The following is a 23,815-nucleotide window of genomic DNA, read 5'->3' as shown; positions in this document are numbered from 1 at the left end:
GGCTAACGACACTAGGTAATCTCGAACGTATTCTCCACCATTCCAGGCAAGCCTGCTTACGTCGTCGGGTTAGGACGCGGTAATGTAACTGTGTTTATGTGGCCGGAAAATGCCATTGTTCATGCAAGCACTACAAACGCCTTTTTCATTATTATTCACATTATTGCCGTTGATTATTATTGGGGCTATTTTTGATTGGTTGTTCTCTGCCACTACTACATGCGTGGAATCATTCCTACAAGCATTGACCACCGAGCACAAGCAACGGTGATGCAGTGGAAGCAAACTTGCGGTGGCTTAGATCCGCGAGTCTTTGCTGGTTTCCTGTGGAAAATACTAGACAAGACTATAGCGATACATCCGCCGCGCATGGTTTGCTTAGTATGAGGTCAGCCTGCATGCTTCGCTCGGACCGATTGTCTATAGCTCCGTTCCCCACACAATTTCACCCAGTGCTTGGCAAAGCGAGAAAATGGGGCGTATGGTGAGGAGTCCAAACCGAAATAATGCCATGGGCGATAGCCGTACAAACAGCGGAGCCGTCCCAATAAGGGAAGAATTTCGACGCGTGCGCCGAAACATGTACAATATGTTTTTGTTTGTGCGGGGGCCCGCGCATTCCATGCGACAATTCTATCTCCCATGCAAAGCCTAAGAGCCAAGAACGAAGCGGAGATTTCGGTGCGAGCCAAGTTTCGGAACTGAAACACCCGTCTGAGAAGCTTGAGAAGCGAGATAAAACAGAATATTCAAAGGTGGTTTGGCGACAGCAGCAGATCTTGTTTTCTTTTGACCCGAACCGCAGACATGACCAACTGACGTTGATGTCTGCGTCATCCCACCGGCTTATCAGGGCAAGTTCATTTTTAGCGGAGAAACCCTTGTGACGTTGCTACCTGCAGGCGCGCATTTGGATGATCATAGAAATTTGCCTGCGAGATTGTTGTGCGTGTTACGTGATGACATATAAACTGCCCCACATCTCTGACCATGTCCCGCTTTCATTTTTCCAGGTCTAGAGATTTCCTTCTTCTGTATACTTTGAACAGCCATTCTTTAATCCCTTCTTTTCCCGTTATTTATTTAAATGTCAGAGCCTCCTCCATATGATCAGACTCCAGCATACTCGGCGTCGCTCGAGTTTTACGGTTTTGCCTTTGTCAAGACCGAGCTAGATACGCCTTGGAATAACCATTCGGGCAGTTTGCGTCCAGTTGTGGTCGAGCTCAATTCCAACCAGCTCAAGCTCTACGACTTGGCGGTGGACAAATCGGTGATATCGGCCCTCCGCGCTCTTTTCCTTCATCAGAACTACCAGGAAAAGGAGGAGCCCAGATCCTCGTGCGACGATAGCAACTACACCTTCGACGGGGACGCTTATGGTGACGACAACTATGGCGAGCTTCGCCAGGGTGTGTTTTCGAAGATTCGTACGCGCTACACCAACAAAAAAGTCCGCAAAAAGCTTCGGGCGCCACTCCCTCCAGCTTTGTTGGACAATTCGTTGTTGCTCGAGCCCACGTCGAGTAGCGACGTTTACGCACGCTTTGCCTCAAGGTACCGTGGCCTGCTTCTCCGCAGCTTCACGTTGCTGAACCTTGTTGTTGGCGAAGCCCCTTCTTGCAACCTGCAACACTACAAGGAAGACTCGAGTACCAGCAACACTTTTGCATTGCTCAAGTACCGGAATGTGTTGAGACTTCGTGTCGAGTACTCGCAGCTTCTCCTTCACTTCTGGTCCTTCTATGGAATGGTGCATTGGTACCGTAACTTATGTATTGGAAGAGACTTGGCGTCTCTGCTTGATACCCGCAGCGTGGGCGTCCTCAAATCTATTTCACGCAGCTACTCGCCTCAAAACAATGCGTTCTTTGAGTCTTCAGGAACGTTTTCAGATTGGAAGCGGCGGGACTCTTTCGCATCTGAAACGTCACTTTCGACATTCCTGGGCTCCGACTCGGGCTCCGATGCAAGCGAAAGCCTTTACTCGGAACAGCGCGAGCCGCTGAAGCTGCATGTCGTTGTGTACGGGCAAAAAATTGTGTGTTATGAGGATTTGTACTCGCCTCTTGAGAAACAGTACATTTCCAATTGCATGGCTGTGCTCAATTCTTTCGATAAATGGGTGGGAAGAAAACTCACCATCTCGAATTACGAGTACATGCTTCCCAAAAATGACGCCTACAACGTCAACGAAGGTAATCAAATCTACATTTCGCTGCAGACCTTCAATAGCTTGGCTCGAAACTACAGCAAAATTGCCAAATCAAAACCTTGCACTGTGTCGCCGTGCATGGATTTTTTCGTCGAGTCTACTGGATTAGTCAGCGTCGGTGTATAGTAATGTGTCACGAATTTGAATTGTACGATACTAATGTAGCATAAGCGACAGACAATGGGCATTTGTTGCGGTTATGAATGCTCTGGTGGAACCGTACTTTCCAGTGTCGCAATATTCGAGCTTTTTTTAGTGGGCGAACAAGGCAGTATAGCCATAATCTATGCACAAAAATGATGGGAAGCACTGAATCATTTAAGAGTCTATGGTCGTACAGCAAATATTAATTTCCAGGTATAATAGGTGGCCAGACAGTAAAACTTGCCCGACCCTTAAATAAAACGTAGAGTGTTCGGGAAAATTCTGCATGATCTAGTGAAAGTGGTGATGAACATGTAAAACATGCGATTAACGGTTTCTGCAGTAGACATTTTAACGAAGTGATCCCAATCTAATGGCATGGCCTAAGTTTCTTGAATGGGGGTTCTCACAATATTAGTGAAGTTAATTGCTTCATCTTAACTGTGAATCTAACTTCAGCCTTGTATGCGTAATGCCATTTTGTGTATTTTCCAATGGTCAAGAAAAAAGTTCTTCTATCTAATACTTGAGTGAAGTTGACCTCAGTCATGGTTCAGATCAACAAGAGCGAAACATTCGAAGAACTCTTCGACTTTGATATCAATTATGTTTTACGGAACGTAAGCGTTCTAAACATTCTCAGCAAGGAAAATTCTGTACTTGCAAGCAAAATATCTCTTTTTGTGTATTTTGAGACAGAATGTGCTTTTGTATAGAAGTTCATTGATAATTTACCAAATTGACCATAACGTACTATAAAGCACCAACACAAACTTTTTTGCCAGGGTAGATATCACGTTTCAGTCTACATCCGCCCAAACCAATGGCATCCACATTATTTATGATGATCTCTTTTTGCTTTTGCAGGAATGTGTTCCTTTACTTCCTTGTCTCTACCACTATTAGCTGAACAATAAACTAACTCGAGATGACCTTCTGTCGGTAAATCAAGTACCCTTGCTGCGTACTAAGAATAACCTTGAGGAAATCAGACTCTCTTCGGGCTCAAGATTATCTTGAAAAAAAGATTAACCATTAGCTTGTGATTGTATATGGTAGTATGCCGAAGTAAAACTCCCATGATTATCAGGATTTACTCATGTGCAAACTTAAAATTAAATCAAGTAGATAAGGAACAAACTGTATAATGAATTGACCATACTTGCTCGGATTTCTCTTTCGTAGATCATATGGATATCAGGCCAAGTTATTATAGCCATTAGTTTACAAATGGGACCTAATAATGAGTGATGAGATTTGATTTGCAAGAACTTGAGCTATTCGATATAAAGTATGATTATAGGGTTTGTGTGTGAAATATGCGTGGAATGTAAGGACCAAACATGGATACGTAAGCCTTAGCTTAATGAAATTTGAAAGTAATGAAACATATAGACTATATGTTCGAAAGTCCTACTTTAAACAAAAATGAAACGTACGTGCAATTCCATATGTATTTGAACTCTTACCTCCACAAGCAAACAAATCGACTTCCAAACGTAGTTGCCAAAAAAAAAAAAAAAAAATAAAACAACCAACTTATAAGTTAATAAAGTATCTTGCTACTAAATTCCAAGTGAATTAAGCATCCGAAAAATTATTGTTGATGCAACATACGGAATAGAAAGAGATCATATGTATGAGCCATTCTATAGCATTCTCTTTTCCTATTGATAATACTCACGACCTCAAATGTTCTTCTACTTTTCCATAATATACGCTATAGAAAAAGCGTTGACTTCAAAGAAGGTACTATCATAGACCATATAAACATTAACCACGATAACAATGTACGTACTTATGTATGCCATTCATACCCATTTTGAGAACGAATCGGATAGCAAACTCATCCCAATACAAAATCCTGCTTCTTAAAGTAGTATGGATAGGGCATTGGCCAATACATAGTTATATATCACATTGAACACTATGGATTGAACGCTATGGATTGAACGCTATGGATTGAACGCTATGGATTGAACGGTTATGAATTGAAGATGGTTATTATTCGATCCTGCCAATGTCCTCGGAACTACCATTTGCTTTGATTCTACCCTACTTTCCGGTAAAAAATTTATTTGTAACATCTATTTGAGTCTAGCAGTATCTAACCCCAATGGGTAACTAGTTGATCAACAAAGCACCGTTATTTTTCTTGTCCCAATATAATACATTCCTTTTACACACCTACATGACCATGGAGTCGTTGTTCATGTCCGAATCCTCGTTCTCCACCATGCCAAAATAATTTTCCTGCTCTTGTCCAAACAGAGGCTGTTCCACAGCTTGTCCAGAGATATTTTTCGAATCATGGTTTCTGTATCCGTCGACCACGTATTGCTCCACCTCACTCGATGGGCTGAATCTCATTTGTTCCCCGAGCGCCGGAGATGATCGGGCTGAGTTAGTTGCGTTCAAAGACATGGGCGTAGAAGGCAACTCGTAAAACTGATTATCGCTGTTGGAAGGCGACATGGCGAAGGAGTAATTGCTGAAGGTCACGTCTTCGAAACGAGTAACCAGCTCGCCTGTCTCTGGATCGATATATTGGCGCAAAGAACCCCATGGGGTAATCTTCACTGTTCCGCCGTCGGGATGATTGTAAAGAGGCCATTCGTTCGACAGACTAATCAATTCGCGCTCGCGCTCTCCAACCTGTGCTTTGGACTTTTTGCACTCGGAGTCGTAAGCGTCTCTTTTTCTTTTGCTAACGCTGAACATAGAATTGATGCGATAGTGGGGATGTAGGGCAGTAACGCCAAAGAGAGAAGGAAACAGAAATAAAGCGAAATGGAATAACAATAAAAAAAAAAAAGAGCGAAAGTAGAAGGAAAGAAGCCTGTCGCAAGTGGTTTTTTTTTTTTTTTTTTGCTTAGCGCTGGTTCTATCGTTTTCAGCAAGACTGCACATCCATATTGGAAAAGCCTATCAGTAGTTTCTTTTTTGTTGTTCGCAGGACGACGCGCAAGACTCACACGCGCAAGAAAAAGAAAGAAAAAAAAAGAAAAGCAACTGATTCTGCCCAGGATCGAACTGGGGACTTTCTGCGTGTAAAGCAGATGCCATAACCAACTAGACCACAGAACCGTCTTCTCTGTCGTGTTGGCGTGGAACCACACCTAGTTCAGTTTCCTTACCTTAAGGTCATGCAGACATTGTTCTAAGAGAATGACATGGCCATGCCGGTAATTGTCACGTGAAGCTCTGTACGAGGAACAGTTTAGGTGCTGTCTAATGCATAAATCACAATTGGTCTTATGGTTGTGCCGTTCAGTGTCTCATTGCCAAGATAAACGTGGGGGAAGATTCTGCGGTAGAAGTATTCTTGGCAAGGGACCAAGGATTACCCTTCTGGCCATGGCTCGGTGCAGTATCTTCTAGCCAGGGTAGGAGAAAAACATGCCATAGGAGAGCAAATTCCTGCAGTGTCCAAAATAACCGAATTCGCGCGCAGAAGAGTCTAGACAAGGCTGAGACAGAATCTTGCAGCTTGCATAGACCCGCCTGATGTTCATTCTTTTTTTTTCCTTCGGGGGTGGGTATCGGCAGAAGATCCGAGCCCACACAAAAAAAAGGCTCACCGCGTTTAAATGAAGAAAATAAAAAACCACCACCAAACGAGCCCAATTAGTGGCATCTATTGTAGAATTACACCACGCACGGCCTTGTGTCACCAGAAGCAAGAGAAAAATATACACCAGCGTAGGAGGAAAATATTGGCAAGAAAAAAAAAAGAAAAAAAATTGAAAAGAAAAAGGAGAAGGACAAGGTTGCCAATGAACACCCTAACCCTTCGGTGCTTATCGACCCACACTCATAAACGAGAGTGATGTCAGCATGCTATTGTTGAAGGAGTAAGGACAAGCCCCGTCCGGCATAGATGCTATTGGCGTCATGTGTGGAGAGCACTGGCTTTTTTTGCTTAACGAGCCCACTTGGCTGTTGTGTCGTTTGCAATCGGTTCAAGTTGCTGGAGACTAAAGCCTCAATCTTGTAGAGACGGAAGCGGTCCGAGGATCGCGGGCGAGGAAAGTATCCGCGGAGGGTCTTAGATGCAAACCGCCGTTTTGGCACGGCTAAGTCAGGGTGCAGTTTGAGACAATATTCTGCGCGGGAAGTCCGTGGCAAACTAAGCGTGTGGTTCTGGGACATATTTTCCGGCACTTGCAAGGCTAAACAGCTGCGGCTAGATAACGCCACGGCTTGACTCGCCACAAAATATCCACGCCAGATAATACCACCGAACCCCAGACAAACAGGTGGTGGCGAGGCTCATATGTGCATTGCGCGAACGGAGCTTATGCGGAGACGGAGAAAACAAGCGACAGGGCCACTGCCCAGACATGGCCTGGTTTACAATGCTCGGCTCCGGGGCGCCATTTGGCGAGAATCTCGGTGTGGACGGGGCCACAACGAACGCCGCTGTCTGCTCTAGCGCATTCTTCTATGCCTGGTGGCCTGTTATCGCGAGCTAGATGGTGCGTGATTTCTCGCGGAAAACTGAGCGGGCCGGATGCACTATTTCCGGCGGAGATATTTTTCTCTGAGACATCCATGGGCAGCCTGCAGACACGCGCTCCCTTGCGCCGCGCTCCGAACCGTGCATTAGTGATGTGACACCGGCCCAATAATGCTGGAACCGGACACTCGTAAAACAAATGCATATATAACTGTGCATTTAGCCGTGCCCTCGTTCCCTATAATTTCCCACTTGCGCTTGCCCAGACCGTTTGTTTGCACCTGTCTCTGACCGATACCTCCCTTTGACACCGCCAGCAACGCCACTCTTGTTCGTGTCTCCTTAGTCCCGAGTTTCCTTTGCCCTGCATCTGGCCCCACACTCTGTGCATAGGTGCGTTATACACTGTTGAGCTTATTGGTGCTAAAGTGTCACCCCAGGAAAACTGAATAGGCTGCTGCCGCTTGTCTCTTTTTTTAAAAGTTGCGTCCCTGCCAAGTGTCGATCCACCTCCTCCTGTTTTTCCCCAGCTCTTTTCGTTGCAAGCCTTTCGACCGTAAAGCCGCTTCCCACCGCAACCGACTTAGCCCGCACTGCATCGGCCTCGTCATCACTTAACCGATCCTATTACAAATCACGCCGTTGAGAATATTTACTCATCCAAACGCTTGCACACTTTCTCCACCATGACCTCTTCGCCCGACGACTACCATCACCATAGCAAAAAGAAGCGTGTGGGCAAAGCATGCGACCTGTGCCGCATCAAAAAGACAAAGTGTGACGGGAAAAAACCCTGTTCCCGGTGCATCGCCGACAACAAGCTCTGTGCCTTCACCAACAAAACAAAACACAAGGAGAAAAGCCACCCCAATGGCTACATTGACTTGTTGGAAACCAGACTTGACCTTGTCACCAAATCTTTCGAGCGCATTGTGCTGTTGGCAGAACCTCACTTGCCCTTCTTGCACGAGTTGATGGCGCGGGCCCGCGCCGAGCACGCTCTCATTTCTTCGCCGGACTCAGAGGCCCTGGAGCAGCGCGACGAGCACTATGTGCCTATCAATGAAGTGGTGTCCTATCTTATTTCTGACATGGGTCTTTTGGATAAAGAGCCTTTGGAGTGGGAACAAGGCGCCCGCATTGCTGCAAAACTTTCGCCTCTGAATGTTGTCGAGGCCCTGCGTGAATTTACCAAGCACAAGCTCGATGTGGCCAACGGGCGGGCGCACTCGCCCAAACCCAATTACGTGAGTCCGCCGCTCTCCATGCCGCGCCACAGCAGAAGCAGCTCGACCGACTCGATCGAGTCGCCCGCGCTTCTACAGGCCAACTCTATCACCGAGCAACTCAACCTAGACGATATTTCCTTGGGTGGCTTTTCCACTACGCAGTCGGAAATGTTGCCCGCTCAGCTGCTTGAGTCGTTCAGTTTGGATGGGTTCCCGAAAAGAGCAAACTCGCTTTTCATCAACAATAATGAAATCGCCAGCCTGCTGCTGCTGGTGTCATCTTTGGCCAACCGCCTCGAATCCCATGACTTGGAAGAATCTCTGCGGTGCAGAAGACTGTCCTCTCTTAAGGGCCCCCTTTCGCCCTCGCATCAGAAGTTGAAGCTCAATGGCCATATCCATAAGCCAGGATTGACCCATGTGCACCATGCTGTCCAGAACAATTTCATTTCAAACAATGGCAACGAGTTCCACCTCCCTAAGGCGTTCTCGTCGGCTCCATCTACTCAGTCGCTTCCGGACATTGTTTCCACAGCCCTGTCGAAGAATCTGGTATTCAGCCAGGCGATGATGGATGACGATTTGGGTTTTGAGGACTTGCCGTCGCATTATGACACGGCAGACTTCAAACCAAGTACGCTTACCGACCGGGAGGACTTATTTGGAAACAATCCATTCTTGTCCAGTTTCCAGTAAGCAGGACTTGTGGAATCGAGCCCGTTGTGGGCATTGGGTATTGGCTGGGTATTTATAGACTGCGTTTACGAGACTAATCTCATGTTTTCTTATCATGTACTCCGCTTGGTTCTTTTCATGCTTGTTTTTTCTGTCTGTTTTCTCTGGCTGTTTGTGCCTTTGTTTCTGTTAGATTTTTCTGCACCTAATATTCGAAGGTTAATAAGAGATAGACAATCTTACTCTATGGCTGGCACTTTGTCATAGAACTTCCTCTGCAATTCTTTCATGTCAGAAGTAAGAAATCTTTACTACATAGATGCAAAGCTTTTGAGTCTCGCAGGTTGATGGCATTGATTGCGCTATTGGCTATAGGTAATTTGATCAAATTTACAATAGCGGTATTGTGTTTCACTCTGTTTTCAATTCTCCATCTCTCCGGTTTGCACTTTATTACTTTAGGTTAGTTTATTTTTTAGCTTTAATATTTTTTCATTTGTATTTGTCTATTTTCTTGTACTTATTATTTCTTGACCTCAATTGCTGTCTTCTACTTTCTAGTAGCCTTGACTAGGACAGGGATCATACCACCGGTACCAATAGCAAAAGGGCGGTGGCCCAACGCCATCAATTGTGTCCTAATCGAGCCGGAGTGCGAAGTTATACTGATAAACTGGTCAGTTTGTTTGTCGGTGGTGTCGAAAATGTACTGCAAAGCTCTGTTTTGTCTAAGAGCCTGCTCCCAAACTTTCTCTCTGTAGTCGTCTTTGAAGTAGATATCCTCCTCTTCAAATCCGGGTTCAATTATAAATCCCTTCTCTGTGTACTTCTCGGCAATCACAGACCGTGGAGACCTCTTATCACACAAATGTACACCAATGGTTTCACGGAAATCTTCCATAATGTATGGTTTTGACTTTTTCAAGTCCACGTGCCCGTCCCATGTTCCAATAAGGGTGTCAATAGAGCGGCGGAATGGTGAGGAATACCATTTTGTTGGGAACCGCAAACCATCGGCCAACTCCACTTTCAATTGGTGGTGGTTATCCTTAGCCTGAGACAAACCCAATTCGGTAAGTTCGGGATCCGGCGCCCACACAATCTCCCCATCGCCACATCTCTTCAGCCAGTACTCGTTCCATTTCTTTTCCCCATACTTCAAGTTTGCGAGGTTGTGGTAACCCTGACCATGGCGGCCCAAAAGAAACAACTTGTAAACCTCGTTTTCACTGCTGTTAGCGTTGAGTGAGTCAAGTTCCTCAAAGATCTGCTGCCAAGGTTTGAGCTTACCAAAGTGCTCGTCAAAATAGTTAAAACGAGTCTCATCGGTCTCCTCCAACAGCTGCTTGAAGTAGTTGGGGACAACTTCAAAAAGCCATTTTTGTTCGGTTTTGTCCAATGCCTTGAGAAATGATTCGCGGTCACCCGTTTGAATCTGCGAGTTTAAAACGTCTATATTGTCTGGTTTAGTAGACATGTCTAAGAAAGAAACTGTGGTGCAAGTAGAAATGAATTGAACCCACGGTGCCGCGTTATCCTCCTTCGGATGCAGTTCTGCGACCTTTTGCGCATGGTCTTCTGACGTGATTCACTTCGGTGATTCGGTTTGCTTCCCATCGGCTTTGCTGCTTTGCTATTCTATCCGGCTTTCTTTTTTAAATTGCTCTTCCAAATGTAATCGTGATGAAAAAAAGTAATTCAACAAAAAGAATATTCATGAAAAAATTCCAGACATGAGTTATTGCTACATTGGAGAGCAAAACCAGAGTGCATTGGTGAAACGCCAATAATGTGAACCAAAATCTAAAAGTACACTTTTTACTAAATACGGCTCAAGTACTCAAGAGCACTTACGAAACCTTCATGTTATAAAGTAGCTTGTGGATTTCCTAACTCTCTCTTTCTACTGGATTGACAAAATGAGAATCCCCGATGCTTCTATAATCTGCCGAACACAAAAATAGTACACGGAAAAGTATTGTAGATAAAAGCATACGACGGTCAAAGATTGCTGAGAAAGAATACGTATTATCTTTTCCTCTGTTTAGGTACCACACAATATCATTGTAGATTTATATTGGACATAGTGGTTAGCTCCTTGATGTAGGGTCGTGTGACAACCACTACCCGACGATTACCTTTAAGCGGTCTACAAGTACACATTTATCCAAGAACCATCACAATAGTGGCACTTGCAGACAAATAAACTCTAAAACATCTTTCCCCTATTTTCTTGAACCCCTGTTCTTGTCCGGAAAAACATTGCCTGCAGCTTTATCGCTATGGAAACTATGAATGACGATTTTTACCCGTTAGCATTGCTAATGGACGAGTTGAAACACGACGATGTATCAAACAGAGTTGAGGCAATGAAAAAGCTTAGCGACATTGCTATCGCTTTGGGTCCAGAAAGAACATTGAATGAATTGCTCCCCTTTTTGGCTGATGTAGCTCAGGACGACGAAGAGGAGGTTTTTGCTACCATGGCAGAAAAATTGGGCGACTTCGTTCCATTGATCGGCGGCCATCAAAACTGTGAACCATTGATCCAAATTTTGGCAGTCTTAGCTGCTATGGAGGAACCCATTGTAAGAGATAATGCTGTGGAATCGTTGAATAAGGTGTCGTTGGAATTGACAAACGAAGAATTGTCTAGCATTTTTTTGGATTTGATTCGTTCCTTGAGTCAAGGCGACTGGTTTTCGAAAAAGGTTGCTCTGTGTGGCTTGTACAAGTCTGTCATCGTCCGCGTTGACTCTGCTACCAGAAGGGACTTGTTGATTCTTTACTACAATTTGATCGCCGATGATTCTCCCATGGTGAGAAGAAGTGCCGCTAGACACTTGCCACTTTTGATTGATAAAATGACACAGTTTTCCCAGCAAAACCCTGATTCTGCCAACAAAGTTGATGACAATGATTTGGAAATAATCTCGAAAATGTTCCATCATTTGATCAACGAGGCTCAAGACAGCGTGAAACTATTGAGTATTGATGTCTTAGTGTCCATTTTAGAATATTTCCGCCTGGTCAATGACATTTCTCATAACGCAGACTGCTTGGTCAGTGCATTGAAGTTGATTAAAGACGAAAGCTGGAGAGTTAGATACGCTGCGGCTGACAAGTTTAGTAACATCGCAGTGAACTTCAAGGAACCAGAAGCTGACTTGTTCAGGCTTATTGATCCTTTCGTCAGCTTGATGAAGGATAATGAGGGTGAGGTCAGGAAGGCCATCGCTAAACAATTGCCTGGCTTCTGTGAGTTGGTCACCGACGTTAAGTTGATTGATAGCAAAATTATTCCAGTGGTCAACGAATTAAGTCAAGATCCACAAGAGAATGTGAGGGCTTCATTAGCCTCCACTGTCGCTGGTTTGTCTCCTATTTTGCCAAAGGAATGTACCGTTGAAAAATTGTTACCAATTTTCCTTAACATGTTGAAGGATGAGTTCCCAGATGTTCGTTTGAATATCATTTCTAATTTGTCTGTTGTAAACGAGACTATTGGAATCAACTCATTGTCCACAAACTTGCTTCCGGCCATTACAGAATTAGCCCAAGATGGTAAATGGAGAATTCGTTTGGCAATCATCAAATACATTCCTAAATTGGCTAGCCAGCTAGGTGAGCCATTCTTCAACAATGAATTGTTGTCATTATGCATGTCATGGTTATGGGATCCAGTTTTTGCCGTTCGTGAAGCGGCTGTGAACAACTTGAAAGAATTGACAGAGATATTCGGATCTGAATGGGCTGAGGCTCAAATTGTGTCTCGCCTATTAAACATCAAAGATGAAAGAATTGGTGAAGAAGATGCTGGAGAACCGGATCAGGTCGACTTCTCCAATTTCATTATTAGAATCACTTGTCTCTTTGCTGTTACAGAGTTGGCGCCCGCCTTGAACCAAAATGTTATTACAACTAAAATCTTGCCGTTCATTTCACAGTTGATTGCTGATCCAGTGCCAAATATCAGATTTAACGTTGCGAAGTCATATTTGGTAATCGTTGAGGCATTACTCACACATCCAAGCGCTGAAATCATCAAGTTAATCGAAGAGAAAGTATTGGCGGACTTGAACATTTTGCTGAATGATGAAGATGTCGACGTCAGATACTATGCTAACAAAAGCATCGACAGCATCACTGACCTTCTCAAGAAATGATCTGCACACTTAACGACGAATACTCACGACTTGCGGTCTGGCAGGCTCGCTGGTTTCATAGCCTTAAACCATTGACCCCTTAGCAACAATTTATTTTCGCTACTACTTTTATTAGTATTATACGCGCTTCCCAATTAACTTATGGGCGTAAGAATGTCATATTAGACAAATTAAATACAAGATAAATATGGTACCATTTAATGTGCTTCTTTGGCTTTTTGAAGCTTCTCGAAATCAAAATCGAATGAAGACCCACATCCACATGAAGTAGATGTGTATGGAGAGTCAACAACTTTGAAAGAAGACCCAATAAGTTCTTTGGTGTAGTCCACTTTCGAATCTTGCAAGATCTCGAGCGAAGACTCATCGAAGATAACTTTTGCTTTGTCGTTGTCTGATCTTTGGAAAACAACCAAGTCCTTGTTCTTTGAAAGCTCATCCTTGACGTTTGTGAGGTCCATATTGTACTGGAATCCGTGGCATCCGCCACTTTCCACTTTGATCTTCAAGGCCGAGTCAGGATTTTGGTCACTCTCTGCTATCTCAGTCAACTTTTTCATGGCGCGGTCAGTAATTGCTATCTTAAGGTCTGTGTGGCCAGAAACGATTTTTGTGAGTTGGAAGTACCTGCTGTCATCGGATTTCTCTGGGCCTGTTTCAGTATCGGCTGGTGGAGGTACATCTTTCGGTAGAGCAAAGGAGGAAGGTTTCAAAGATTTTGGGGTTGACGTTGCTGTTTGAGAGTACGCCCGAAGTATGGGGTACTGTACGATGCGTGAACATGTCACCCTTAAAAGAGGTCTTGAATATATTCTTACTCCTCTGGGAATCATGGTGTAAGATGAAGTAGTAGGAGTGTGATTATTAATTTGTGAGCGTGCACATAAAAATGCACTTATATAGGTGTGAGTGTCTACATGTATGTAATCAAGAATTTTTAATTGGCTTAAAAATGTATGTTAGCTTCTCTTGTGCAACAGAAAGTAATTATATATAGTTTTCGTTACCCACTCTCCAGGAGGGCAACAAGTCCAAATGGCTCCAATCGGTCTTTGGACCTTCCATACCCCAAGAGATCCATCTGAAATGCCAGAACGTGAGTATCATCAAAGCATACAACGCAATGAAAATACCCCAGTACAAGACTTTCATTGCTGGCTTTTGAGAGCGAGCTAATGGCTGAGTAAAGGCTTCAACTTCGTACGTGAAGACCAACATCGCGAAATACAACGCTGGCAAGTAGTGGTGCACGTACGTGACTCTACCCATGATAACAAAGGGCATAAAATGCAAACCCCAGCCAAACATAGGATAGATGCCGCCCATCACAAACTTCTTGAGTTTCAGAGCCGTTTCAAAATCATTGATTTGTCTTTGCCATCTGATCAAGTGGTACAAAGTAATGAAGCAAAACAAGACAACACCGACAGAAGAAGTCCAAGTTGTAGCCGGAGAACCAATCAAAAAGTACTTTACCTTATCGTCGGCCCAGGAGCACATTCTGATACCAGAGTGCAATGTTGGCCATTGCCAGAACTTGGAAGCCAAGTCATCTTGCTTGTCATCGTCAGGAACCAAAGCATTGTTAGTAGCCATCATGGCCAAGTTGATTTGAATAAAGTCCTTGAAAAAGTTCGTTTTTGGCAACTGGAAGTCCTCAGGAGCATCAGGCAAAATCGCATTCCGGTTGTTTTCGATATTCCACCAAGTTCTCTTGTCCTTTTTGAATGGGTTCTTGAAACAGACAACCTCACCTTGTCTGAAACCCCATTGTGGCAAGGAGTTACCTGTGACACCTAGATAGCAGTTCATGACCTCACTCTTTAATCTAAAAGATGTGGTTAAAGGGTGCAATTTCAACGCGTCTTCTTTACCGTAAGATTCCATAACTTCAACAATCCAGTTATCCTTCAAGTCTCCAACAGTCATGTTTCCATAACAAGCGACTTCGTATTCAGACTTTTGTACTGGCGCCGAAATGTCATGAGTATGCAAGTTTCTACCTGTCTGTGGGTGGATCAATCTAACGGTCATGCCATCCAAAACATACTCAGCTTCTGAGTTTGTCTCTGTGTCATAGAAAGGTTGAGGGCGAGGTCTTTGGAAAATCCAGTTGTTGTTGGAATCCTTGTGGGAATATGTCGTCACCTGTTGTTGTTTAGAACCTTCAGGGAAAGTTTGAACGTGAGAGTGCAACAAACCACCGGTCAAACCTTGGTTCTTGAGGGTTACAAAAGAGTGACCAATTGTAACATCTCTTGGACCACCTCCCACATCAGAATTAAGCAAGTTGGCTTGGAACAAAGAAGACATGTTGGCATCACCTGTTCCTGACTTATATAACAAGTCAAAGTGGATCTTGAAGGACAACAAAAAGACAAGGAAAGGCACGATAATCAAGGCGAAGATACGCGTAGCCCAGTGGACAGCGTATTTCTTCCACGAAATAGACTTATCGCCGAATTTGTTCCACAAGTCAACCACAGTATAAATGCCCACCAAGGAGGTAACGAAAAGACCAACCATCTTGGTAGAGCAAGTACATCCGATGGAGATACCGGTAAGCAAAATCCACTTCCACCATTTGCGCGAGAATTCTTGCTTCTTGTTGTTAAAGTTGCTGAAGCGAGTGAAGGTAAACAAGGTAGCCGCAGTGAAAAACAAAAGAGGAGAGTCAAGCAAGATGAACTTGCCCAAAGTAATGTAGGACAACTCAAATGTAACCATTGTGGTGAACAACCACGTTGCAGGAATGGAGAAGCCAATTTCTTTGGAGGTGTAATAGGCCAATGGAACAATTAACGAGGCGAATGTAGCCTGGAAAAGTCTCATCTTAGTGTAGTCAATATAATCTGGGTAGATTTCACCGGATGGGAAGTCCCAGGAGCCGTTGTATCCTGCTAACCAACCAGACAAGCCAACCATCATTTTCCCCAAAGGTGGGTGCACGTCATGGTAAAACTCATGTCTCAAGTAGTAAGAACCAAACTTTCCAAAATGGGCTTCGTCCCAGACAACACCATTGTTCAAACTGATTCTGTACATTCTGAGGGCGAAGGATGTGATTGTGAAAAGTAGAGGTGCCAACCACGACTCCAATTTTGCAAGAGACTGGGCCGTGGACTCTTCGTATTTCTCAGCGGCGGAAATGTCGTGTTCTTCGGCTGGAGACCTTTCAGAAGCGACATTTCCCGCTTTTCTGGAACGGACAGACGATTTTTCGCCGGTGCTGATGCCAGATGAAGACATGGGTATGTACGGTAATGGTGGAGACTTTTTCTTGTTACGTGTTAAAACACGCGAGGTTTTCGGTGCAGGATATATCGCGTTGGTCGGCCGATCTATGCGACTCTAGTTGGCTTCATTTCTGTTGACTGTACAGTGATATTTTCTGGTATTTTCCGGGATATTTTTTCACCTCAGTTTCCACCCACCATCCATGAGACTTTTTTATTTGTCTTCTGAAGTTTAAGCCATCTGATAGCACGTTTGAAGCAGAAGCATATGTTGGTGAGCAGAATCTGCATTATACCTCAATCGATCTAAGCTCGGCCGAAGCGCGCATAAGGTTGATGATGAACCCTCGTAGTAATCCTACAAGATCCGGCCTGGTGCAACTGGAGTGTTTGAAGATTGAGAAAGAGACATTGTTTCAAAGTCCACCATTGCATGATACTCATTTTGGTCAATTGGTTCAGTCAATGGGGACAGATGCAAACTTACATAGTCTTATCGTTCTTGATGCTAAAAACATTGCTCTCTTCGTGCCTCAGCATTGCACTCGAGTCCTCCGTCATATGCGGTAGTAATATGCTGCTCCACACCTTGTGAGCTACACTACGTTTTTATTTTTTTTTATTTTTTTTTGATTCTGGGGGTGATCCATCTATTGGCACTGTTTTTGGAAAGCAAGCAATCGTAGCCCCAGCAAAGCACTATAGTAGGTGTTTGCTCTTTTTATTTCCTTTGCTCTACGCACTGTAATACAGGATTGATGAAAGCAGTATAGAAAATCGCCTCGAAGCCTCGTGAATCAGTAGATCTATTTACATTGTTCGTCTCGTGCGGTTTTTCACCAGTGTCATGAGCGAGCGAACTTGGTCGACATCATTAAAAAAAACTGCGGCTTTCGTGTCAGAGTCGCTGTGTATCACTTCGACGTAGGTAATCAGCTCTTAAGCTTGAAGTGTGGATCGGAATTTTCTTCTCCTCCTTCATTAGTCATCTTCCATGAAAGAGTGACTTTTGACTCACACGAAGGAAAATGTGCGCAAATTACAAATCACCTACAAGCCACAAGACACATTCATCAAAGGCACCAAACAAGACATTCAAGTGGACCATGATAAAAGCCAAGGTTTGAAGGCATATTCTGTATACTTCAATCTTGGTTTGCTCGGCCCAAGTCCCGGCGATTAGCGGCGCCCGGTGGCCCGGCTGGATAGATTTCAATTGGCACACGCACAATTATCTCCACAATTGCATTGCATACACCTTTACACCACAACTCGGCGACCTCGGCCAGCCTCTGAAAACACATAGCCAAAAACGAAGAAGGGACAGGCATTTTCCCTTCATTGCCTAGTATGGCATAATACGTCACCAAACCATGCATTATGGATTGTTAAGAGCTAATCTTCCTGGTGAAAAACCGCCACAAATTGACCATGACAGTGCTTGCTCGGAGTTTTCAGCGGAGGGCGTGCGCCCGGGCAAACATAGTGCATTGTGATGTAGGCGGCAAATATATGCCGGATACGCGCTTATGGAGCGGATTGCCCCGGCGGAGAAAAGTATATAAGTAGCCAGCGCAAGGCCCCCATTTCTAGAGAATTTTTCCCTTCAATTGATTACAACTTCAATTAACTACAAACAAAACTATCAATCATGGCTATCACTATCGGTATCAACGGTTTCGGCAGAATCGGTCGTCTCGTTTTGAGAATTGCCTTGTCTAGACCAGACATCAAGGTTGTTGCTGTCAACGACCCATTTATCGCCCCAGAGTACGCTGCTTACATGTTCAAGTACGACTCTACCCACGGCAGATACAAGGGTGAAGTTTCCTCTAACGGCGACAAGTTGGTGATTGACGGTAAGGAAATCACTGTCTATGGCGAAAGAGACCCAGCTCAAATCCCATGGGGTAAGGCTGGTGTTGACTTTGTCATTGAGTCCACCGGTGTTTTCACCACCACCGAGGGCGCCCAAAAGCACATTGACGGTGGTGCCAAGAAGGTTATCATCACCGCTCCATCTTCTGACGCTCCAATGTTCGTTGTTGGTGTCAACGAGAAGAAGTACGCTGGCGAAAAGATCATCTCTAACGCTTCCTGTACCACCAACTGTTTGGCTCCATTGGCCAAGGTTATCAACGACACCTTCGGTATTGAGGAAGGTTTGATGACCACTGTTCACTCTATCACCGCCACCCAAAAGACCGTTGACGGTCCATCCCACAAGGACTGGAGAGGAGGTAGAACTGCTTCTGGTAACATCATTCCATCTTCCACCGGTGCTGCTAAGGCTGTTGGTAAGGTTATCCCAGAATTGAACGGTAAGTTGACTGGTATGTCCTTGAGAGTCCCAACCGTTGACGTTTCTGTTGTCGACTTGACCTGTAAGTTGAAGAAATCCGCTACCTACGAGGAGATCTCTGCTGCCATCAAGAAGGCTTCTGAAGGCGAATTGAAGGGTGTTTTGGGCTACACTGAAGATGCTGTTGTCTCCACTGACTTCTTGGGCTCTTCTTACTCCTCTATCTTTGACCAAAAGGCCGGTATCTTGTTGTCTCCAACTTTTGTCAAGTTGATCTCCTGGTACGACAACGAGTTCGGTTACTCCACCAGAGTTGTCGACTTGTTGGAGCACGTTGCTAAGAACTAACTATCCGTGAAATTATAAGCTATTTATAGCTGACTGAATTGACGTAATGACATAATGTGTTTTCAAAGTCGTACAGATTGACATGCAAGAAATTCGTATTTGTCCGTAGAACGAATGATAGGGTGTATGTTCGACTCTCTCGGCTCAATGCTTGAAAAATGTAGAAACTGCACATGCCAGTATGCGTATGCGCACATGAATTTTCTGATATCTTCATTCTTGTACATAAAACCGCGTCTGTTTATCATACATTAATGAAGTTCCTTCTAGATCACAACTTCCGAGTCTACAAAACATACCTGTGTCCGATAATCACAGATGCCCATGAATCGATAATCCACTCGCATATTGCTAGTTACATTTTTTTGAAATACCAATCGCAAACATCAGATTTGGTGCCGAAGTACAAGTCTGCTGAAGATGTCAAAGTCACAGTTACTTCTGGCCATTTGGCTGAATCTGATGTGGAAGTTAACTATGTGATTATTGGCCACGATCTCACACATATTATTGCGTTTGTTAAATCGGACGAGTCATTCATAGCGCTCATCAAGTCGCATACGCCCTTATATGTACTGCGGATTTTGGAGTCACTTGAGTTTGACAAACCATTGATTCTACAGCCTCTTTCAATCACCAGTCCCGTGATATTTAGCTTAGTAGATCACTTGGAGAGCTTAGTGGTCGAGGACCCGAGAGTTTTGGGGGATATTGATCTTGCTTTCTCTCCAAAGGAGAAATTAATTGGCGATTCCTTGAAAGAACTTATTGTGCGGGTACCATATAAAGACTCATCAAGGCTATTAAAAGACAGAAAGCTGCCTCCAATGCAAACTTTGGTAGACTGGCTAACAGAGCAGACGACTTTGAATTTTTCAAACCTCTTGTTGACCAAATTCAGCTCTAAAATACTTAATGTTCACCAGGATCATTTGACAATAGTTGGCGTTGACTTTCCGCTGGATAACACCATTGCCGAACTATTGAAAACTTTTTGCATAACGTTCAATTCTAATTAATTTGTACTATGGTACTCTAATTACGAGACTAAAGCCGCACCAGTCCAAAATATGGTAGAAGCCACGGCGATGAAGGCCACCCAAATAATGCAAGAGTGCGAAGTAGGGACTTCACGAAAACGATGGAAGCTGAGATTGATGCTAGTCATGCCAAAAATCAAAGCAAAAAGATAGCCAAGGACTAGAATAGACACAACAGAGAGGTTGTTAAATATTCCGAAATCGACATCTTCCTCTTGGAGTTTAAGCAAACCGTAAACAATGCCTAAATTAATACCAGAAATGAATAATGCGCTGATAGCGAGTGTAAAGTAAAGAATGGAAAGAACATGATCATAATCACAGATGAATAGCCTTTTGTAGTCATCCTCGCTGGTCAAGTATGTGGGATCTTCGTTGAGCGAGTCGTAATTAAGAATGCTAGAGCCCCTCTGATCAGAAAACTGTTGCTTGTGGTGCTTCCATATACTGTCATTTGCATCAAGAAATCTAAATGCGTACATCGCCCGTCTAACTCTGTGTTTAAACTTGATGAAAGATAACAAGACATTGTTTAAGAAGTTATGTTCAAGCTCACTGTTGAATGTCAAGTAAATGAAATAGCTGTCCTCTTCTTCATTATCGTCCAAAGTTTCTAGGTCATTATATCTTTGGGCATATGGGTTGTGATATGTGTCATAAAACGTAGACAGTACGATTGACGTTTGAGCGTCTTTCGTTTGACGAGAATTTGATACAGATTCATTATCAAATAGACTTGTGCGCTCATTTACTGGCGTAGCGACTCTCAGCGAAAGGCCATTTAAAGATTTGCATGACATTTGCCTCTTCAAAATGGATCGAGATTTATCTTGACTGATTGTCTCATCGACGTTAGTTTGTTTAGTCACATTTTCAACATTTTCATATGCTTTGAACAAATTTATATTCAAAAGTTTGGAATAATGATTGTTGATGTCATCTGGAACCACGTTGAAGTAACACGACCGCATATAGTCATAAATGGAGAGATTCTTCAACATGTGTACCGAAGTGTTGGAAACAAAATTCTGGAGCTTGACCGGCAATTTCTTCAAGGTTATAGCCTTATATTTAGAGTCCAAGATGTTTTCAGTAATCGTTGATTGGAGCGAAGTTTCGAAATGATGCAAGTTAGAGTCATTGGAGTAAATGCTGAATTTGTTAAAGGGGAAAGGATCCATAGTACTTGTATCGAACAGAACATGACCATGAATTTCGTTAGTCGTAAAAATGTCCTCATCAAAATGCATGTAATAACTGTCTTCATAAACTTTTGTGTCGACAGTTGACGGCGTATTGGACTCCGGACCATGGTCGTTGTCATACGGCGAGGCCGAAAGAGTATCTTTGACATCATCTTCATTCTCATGTTGAGTGGAATCCTTAGAGAGGTAATACCTTGTTCTGGTGCAAACAATTTTCAGAGAAGGCTTGAGATCACTACCAATGAGATGATTGAGGGTTAATCTAGTCATGTTGGACAGGTCTGACGAGTCAAGATATCTGAGAAGCTTTGTTTCTAATGTAGCCCTCGTTTTACCTTGTGCGTTGAGATATTCTAATAACACTTCGGTTATCGAGTTTGGAAGACTGCAGTATCCGTATTTGCGCAAACCACCCGTGAAAGCGATAATAATAGATAAATCCAGTTCCTCGTACGAAATGATGCTGCTAGGATTTGCGTCATCGATGCCCGTGGTCAAATAGGTAATCAGAACACGAGAAGCGCTGCCAAGCTTAGGCATATTCAAGTAAACTTCAATGCTAAGACACACATCATTTCTTGAGATTACATCTTTTGGAATGATGGTATGCAAAGAAAAGTTTTTCTTCACATTCGAGACAAGATCAAACTTCCCTATATGGTCCACAGAAAACTCGACACGGGGATCAATAGCAGATTCTGGCGATGAGCCTAAGGTAGTAATGGTTCTTGAAGACTTGGCCGTGGAAATCAGAGGGCGAGGTAGATGCTGACCTTGCATAGGTTCGTATAGATACTTTTTATGAACAAGTTCATTTAAAGAGTTCAGTTCCCTGGTGACGTTATCAAGAAGATTCAGTAGCTCGGATGTTAAGTGAGTTAAGTCGTAATTAAGGAAGGACTTGGGGTTAGACATGAGAATTTGGGTTAACGAGCCGATGAACGCCTGGCCCAAAGCTTCGTTAGGATAGTGTTTTTTGAACTTCTTGAGGATCTTCTTGACAGCAATCTTTTGGACAAGAATAAACTTGGTAAGCTTCCGAAGCTCACCGGAAATCTCGTTGATGATTTGGTAGTGTAAACTTGTGAGGTTGGATAGCCGTTCGGCATTTGAACTATTGGAGTCCTGCTCTATTAGTTGGAACTCATTCCGGCAAACCTTCAACTTCCTGGAAAGCTCACCGGATTTGCTCAGGACGAAAAGATTCAAGTAGTTGAAGTTCTCCACGAAGGCCTCGTGCAAAGAAGTCAAGTCGGAATGGGGAGATCTGGTCGCCTCCCGTATTTTCGCTTTCAAGTCATTATAGTCAAGGTTATACGCTTTCCATTCCGGAATCGATAGATATGCAAGATTTTTACCAAATTTCATAGTTCAGCCATGCGCTGAAAGCAGAAATGAAAAATGGGTGAACAAAAGAGGGACGCGAGGAAAGTATGGACGAGTGGTGCCTTATATTAATTTTTCTTCCTACACATTAAAATTCGATAAGATAGCCTACGTATTTACTATGCACACCTCATCTGAATTCATGACCATTTTCCCGAATCTTATATTTCATAGCCAACAGAGGTGATAGAGTACTGTGAAAAGCCCTTGGGCACCGTAAAGCCCAAAAATTCAAGATATTACTCTGTTGGTTTACTATGGTTGTTCGATCTTTCTTCCATCAAATTTTTTTTTTTTGGTTGGGAGTGATCATTCAGCTAATATGTGCAATGCAGGAGAGAGCTGCACGAGTACAGTTGGGGTCCCCTTTTAGGAAGTCGCTCTTGTGCTTGGGTATTTTTTTTTTTTTTTTTTGGAAAGTATTACATGTGCACATTTGACTAAGAATATTTATATTCCAAGCAACAACTTTTAACGGCTAGGAGCTGTAGTCTGCATTTAGGCAAATCGTATATCATGTACATTATTTCTTGGGTTTTGCTAAACTCTCTTTAATCAGAAAGGACGTTATGGTGATGCGCCCTTCTATCCTTCGATGAAATTCTAATAAAAAGTACGTAGTTTTTTTTTTTCAACATATAGTCGATCATCTCCTGTGTACGAGTAATAGAAACTGGCGCATGCTTCTCCAAAATGCACTCCCCACTATAAATTCGTACATAATTTTTCAACACGTGCGCCTCGCAATACGAGTGTACACATCAGCAATTTCTTTCTTTTTCGCTGTTCTTTGCCTCGAACAAGGGTGAAGTTGAAGCACCTAAAAGTTGCGGTTGCTCTACTCATAACGGTACGTTATCTTTCGTTTCCCTATCTTGTCGTGGATCGTAACCTTATTTTTTGATGCATGTGATTGTAGGCACAAAACTGTCGCCCAAATTGTACATGCAGAACATACCGTCCAGAGATGCCAACTTAATTTATTGCACCTGTATTAATCATCAGAATAGGACGTTCGTAAACATGCGATCGCAGTGACATACCACATTCGTGGTTCACGATTACATTCTCTCGTTCTTAACTTCTTACGTCCTTAATGCCGATCCCGTCCTTTGCCGATGCGGTTTTGACAAGTATGTTCCGTCTCTGTCAGTTTGATGGCGTCGCATACACACCCAAATGCATCAATTTTGGGGGTCGGGATGTGGCTGGAATATTTTCTACCAAACTCGCCGGACGGCCATTTGTCGGCGAGGTGCATAACGGAAACGTTAAAACCATCAAAAACGTAAATAACGTTCGATTTTTAAACGGCTTTGTCGACCGTTTCCATCGCTACTTTTTTTTGGCTGTGTTTGAGACTTTTCCGTGGACTGAGAAAATCATTTTGACCCGTGCAACTCTGTAATC

General features: G+C 43.5%; 10 protein-coding genes and 1 non-coding gene across 11 annotated transcripts; 5 read left to right on the top strand and 6 right to left on the bottom strand. All coding sequences in view use genetic code 12, as the record gives it.

Annotated features, from left to right (window-relative positions):
• Positions 1–1,087: 1,087 nt before the first annotated feature.
• FOB63_002746 (uncharacterized protein) lies at positions 1,088–2,341 on the top strand (the record flags this gene model as incomplete). Its single annotated transcript, XM_002616205.2, has 1 exon — positions 1,088–2,341. One exon carries the CDS (start codon positions 1,088–1,090, stop codon positions 2,339–2,341), a length of 1,254 nt encoding a protein of 417 aa, XP_002616251.2.
• Positions 2,342–4,546: 2,205 nt separating this feature from the next.
• Positions 4,547–5,080, bottom strand: FOB63_002745 (uncharacterized protein; the record flags this gene model as incomplete). The annotated part of the gene is made up of 1 exon (XM_002616206.2): positions 4,547–5,080. One exon carries the CDS (start codon positions 5,078–5,080, stop codon positions 4,547–4,549), a length of 534 nt encoding a protein of 177 aa, XP_002616252.2.
• Positions 5,081–5,372: 292 nt separating this feature from the next.
• Positions 5,373–5,446, bottom strand: FOB63_005567. The gene has a single exon. It is a non-coding gene; the product is annotated as a tRNA-Val (tRNA).
• A 2,058-nt stretch (positions 5,447–7,504) lies between these two features.
• On the top strand, positions 7,505–8,743 carry FCR1 (Fcr1p; the record flags this gene model as incomplete). The annotated part of the gene is made up of 1 exon (XM_002616207.1): positions 7,505–8,743. The coding sequence occupies one exon, from the start codon at positions 7,505–7,507 to the stop codon at positions 8,741–8,743; it is 1,239 nt and encodes a 412-aa protein (XP_002616253.1).
• Positions 8,744–9,272: 529 nt separating this feature from the next.
• On the bottom strand, positions 9,273–10,199 carry FOB63_002743 (putative phosphomutase; the record flags this gene model as incomplete). The annotated part of the gene is made up of 1 exon (XM_002616208.1): positions 9,273–10,199. One exon carries the CDS (start codon positions 10,197–10,199, stop codon positions 9,273–9,275), a length of 927 nt encoding a protein of 308 aa, XP_002616254.1.
• Positions 10,200–11,004: 805 nt separating this feature from the next.
• On the top strand, positions 11,005–12,888 carry TPD3 (protein phosphatase 2A structural subunit; the record flags this gene model as incomplete). Its single annotated transcript, XM_002616209.1, has 1 exon — positions 11,005–12,888. One exon carries the CDS (start codon positions 11,005–11,007, stop codon positions 12,886–12,888), a length of 1,884 nt encoding a protein of 627 aa, XP_002616255.1.
• Positions 12,889–13,085: 197 nt separating this feature from the next.
• Positions 13,086–13,721, bottom strand: ISA2 (Isa2p; the record flags this gene model as incomplete). The annotated part of the gene is made up of 1 exon (XM_002616210.1): positions 13,086–13,721. One exon carries the CDS (start codon positions 13,719–13,721, stop codon positions 13,086–13,088), a length of 636 nt encoding a protein of 211 aa, XP_002616256.1.
• A 154-nt stretch (positions 13,722–13,875) lies between these two features.
• PMT2 (dolichyl-phosphate-mannose-protein mannosyltransferase) lies at positions 13,876–16,329 on the bottom strand (the record flags this gene model as incomplete). Its single annotated transcript, XM_002616211.2, has 2 exons — positions 13,876–16,237; positions 16,307–16,329. The coding sequence occupies 2 exons, from the start codon at positions 16,327–16,329 to the stop codon at positions 13,876–13,878; spliced, it is 2,385 nt and encodes a 794-aa protein (XP_002616257.2).
• A 1,446-nt stretch (positions 16,330–17,775) lies between these two features.
• TDH3 (glyceraldehyde-3-phosphate dehydrogenase (phosphorylating)) lies at positions 17,776–18,774 on the top strand (the record flags this gene model as incomplete). The annotated part of the gene is made up of 1 exon (XM_002616212.2): positions 17,776–18,774. One exon carries the CDS (start codon positions 17,776–17,778, stop codon positions 18,772–18,774), a length of 999 nt encoding a protein of 332 aa, XP_002616258.2.
• Positions 18,775–18,947: 173 nt separating this feature from the next.
• FOB63_002738 (uncharacterized protein) lies at positions 18,948–19,793 on the top strand (the record flags this gene model as incomplete). The annotated part of the gene is made up of 1 exon (XM_002616213.1): positions 18,948–19,793. The coding sequence occupies one exon, from the start codon at positions 18,948–18,950 to the stop codon at positions 19,791–19,793; it is 846 nt and encodes a 281-aa protein (XP_002616259.1).
• A 20-nt stretch (positions 19,794–19,813) lies between these two features.
• FOB63_002737 (uncharacterized protein) lies at positions 19,814–22,387 on the bottom strand (the record flags this gene model as incomplete). Its single annotated transcript, XM_002616214.1, has 1 exon — positions 19,814–22,387. The coding sequence occupies one exon, from the start codon at positions 22,385–22,387 to the stop codon at positions 19,814–19,816; it is 2,574 nt and encodes an 857-aa protein (XP_002616260.1).
• Positions 22,388–23,815: the final 1,428 nt, after the last annotated feature.

The sequence above is a fragment of the Clavispora lusitaniae genome (assembly GCF_014636115.1).
Source record: "Clavispora lusitaniae strain FDAARGOS_655 chromosome Unknown tig00000078_pilon, whole genome shotgun sequence".
In the NCBI taxonomy this organism is placed as follows: Eukaryota; Fungi; Ascomycota; class Pichiomycetes; order Serinales; family Metschnikowiaceae; genus Clavispora; species Clavispora lusitaniae.
The sequence above is the reverse complement of the archived record's forward strand: the minus strand, read 5'-3'. Positions and strand labels throughout refer to the sequence as shown.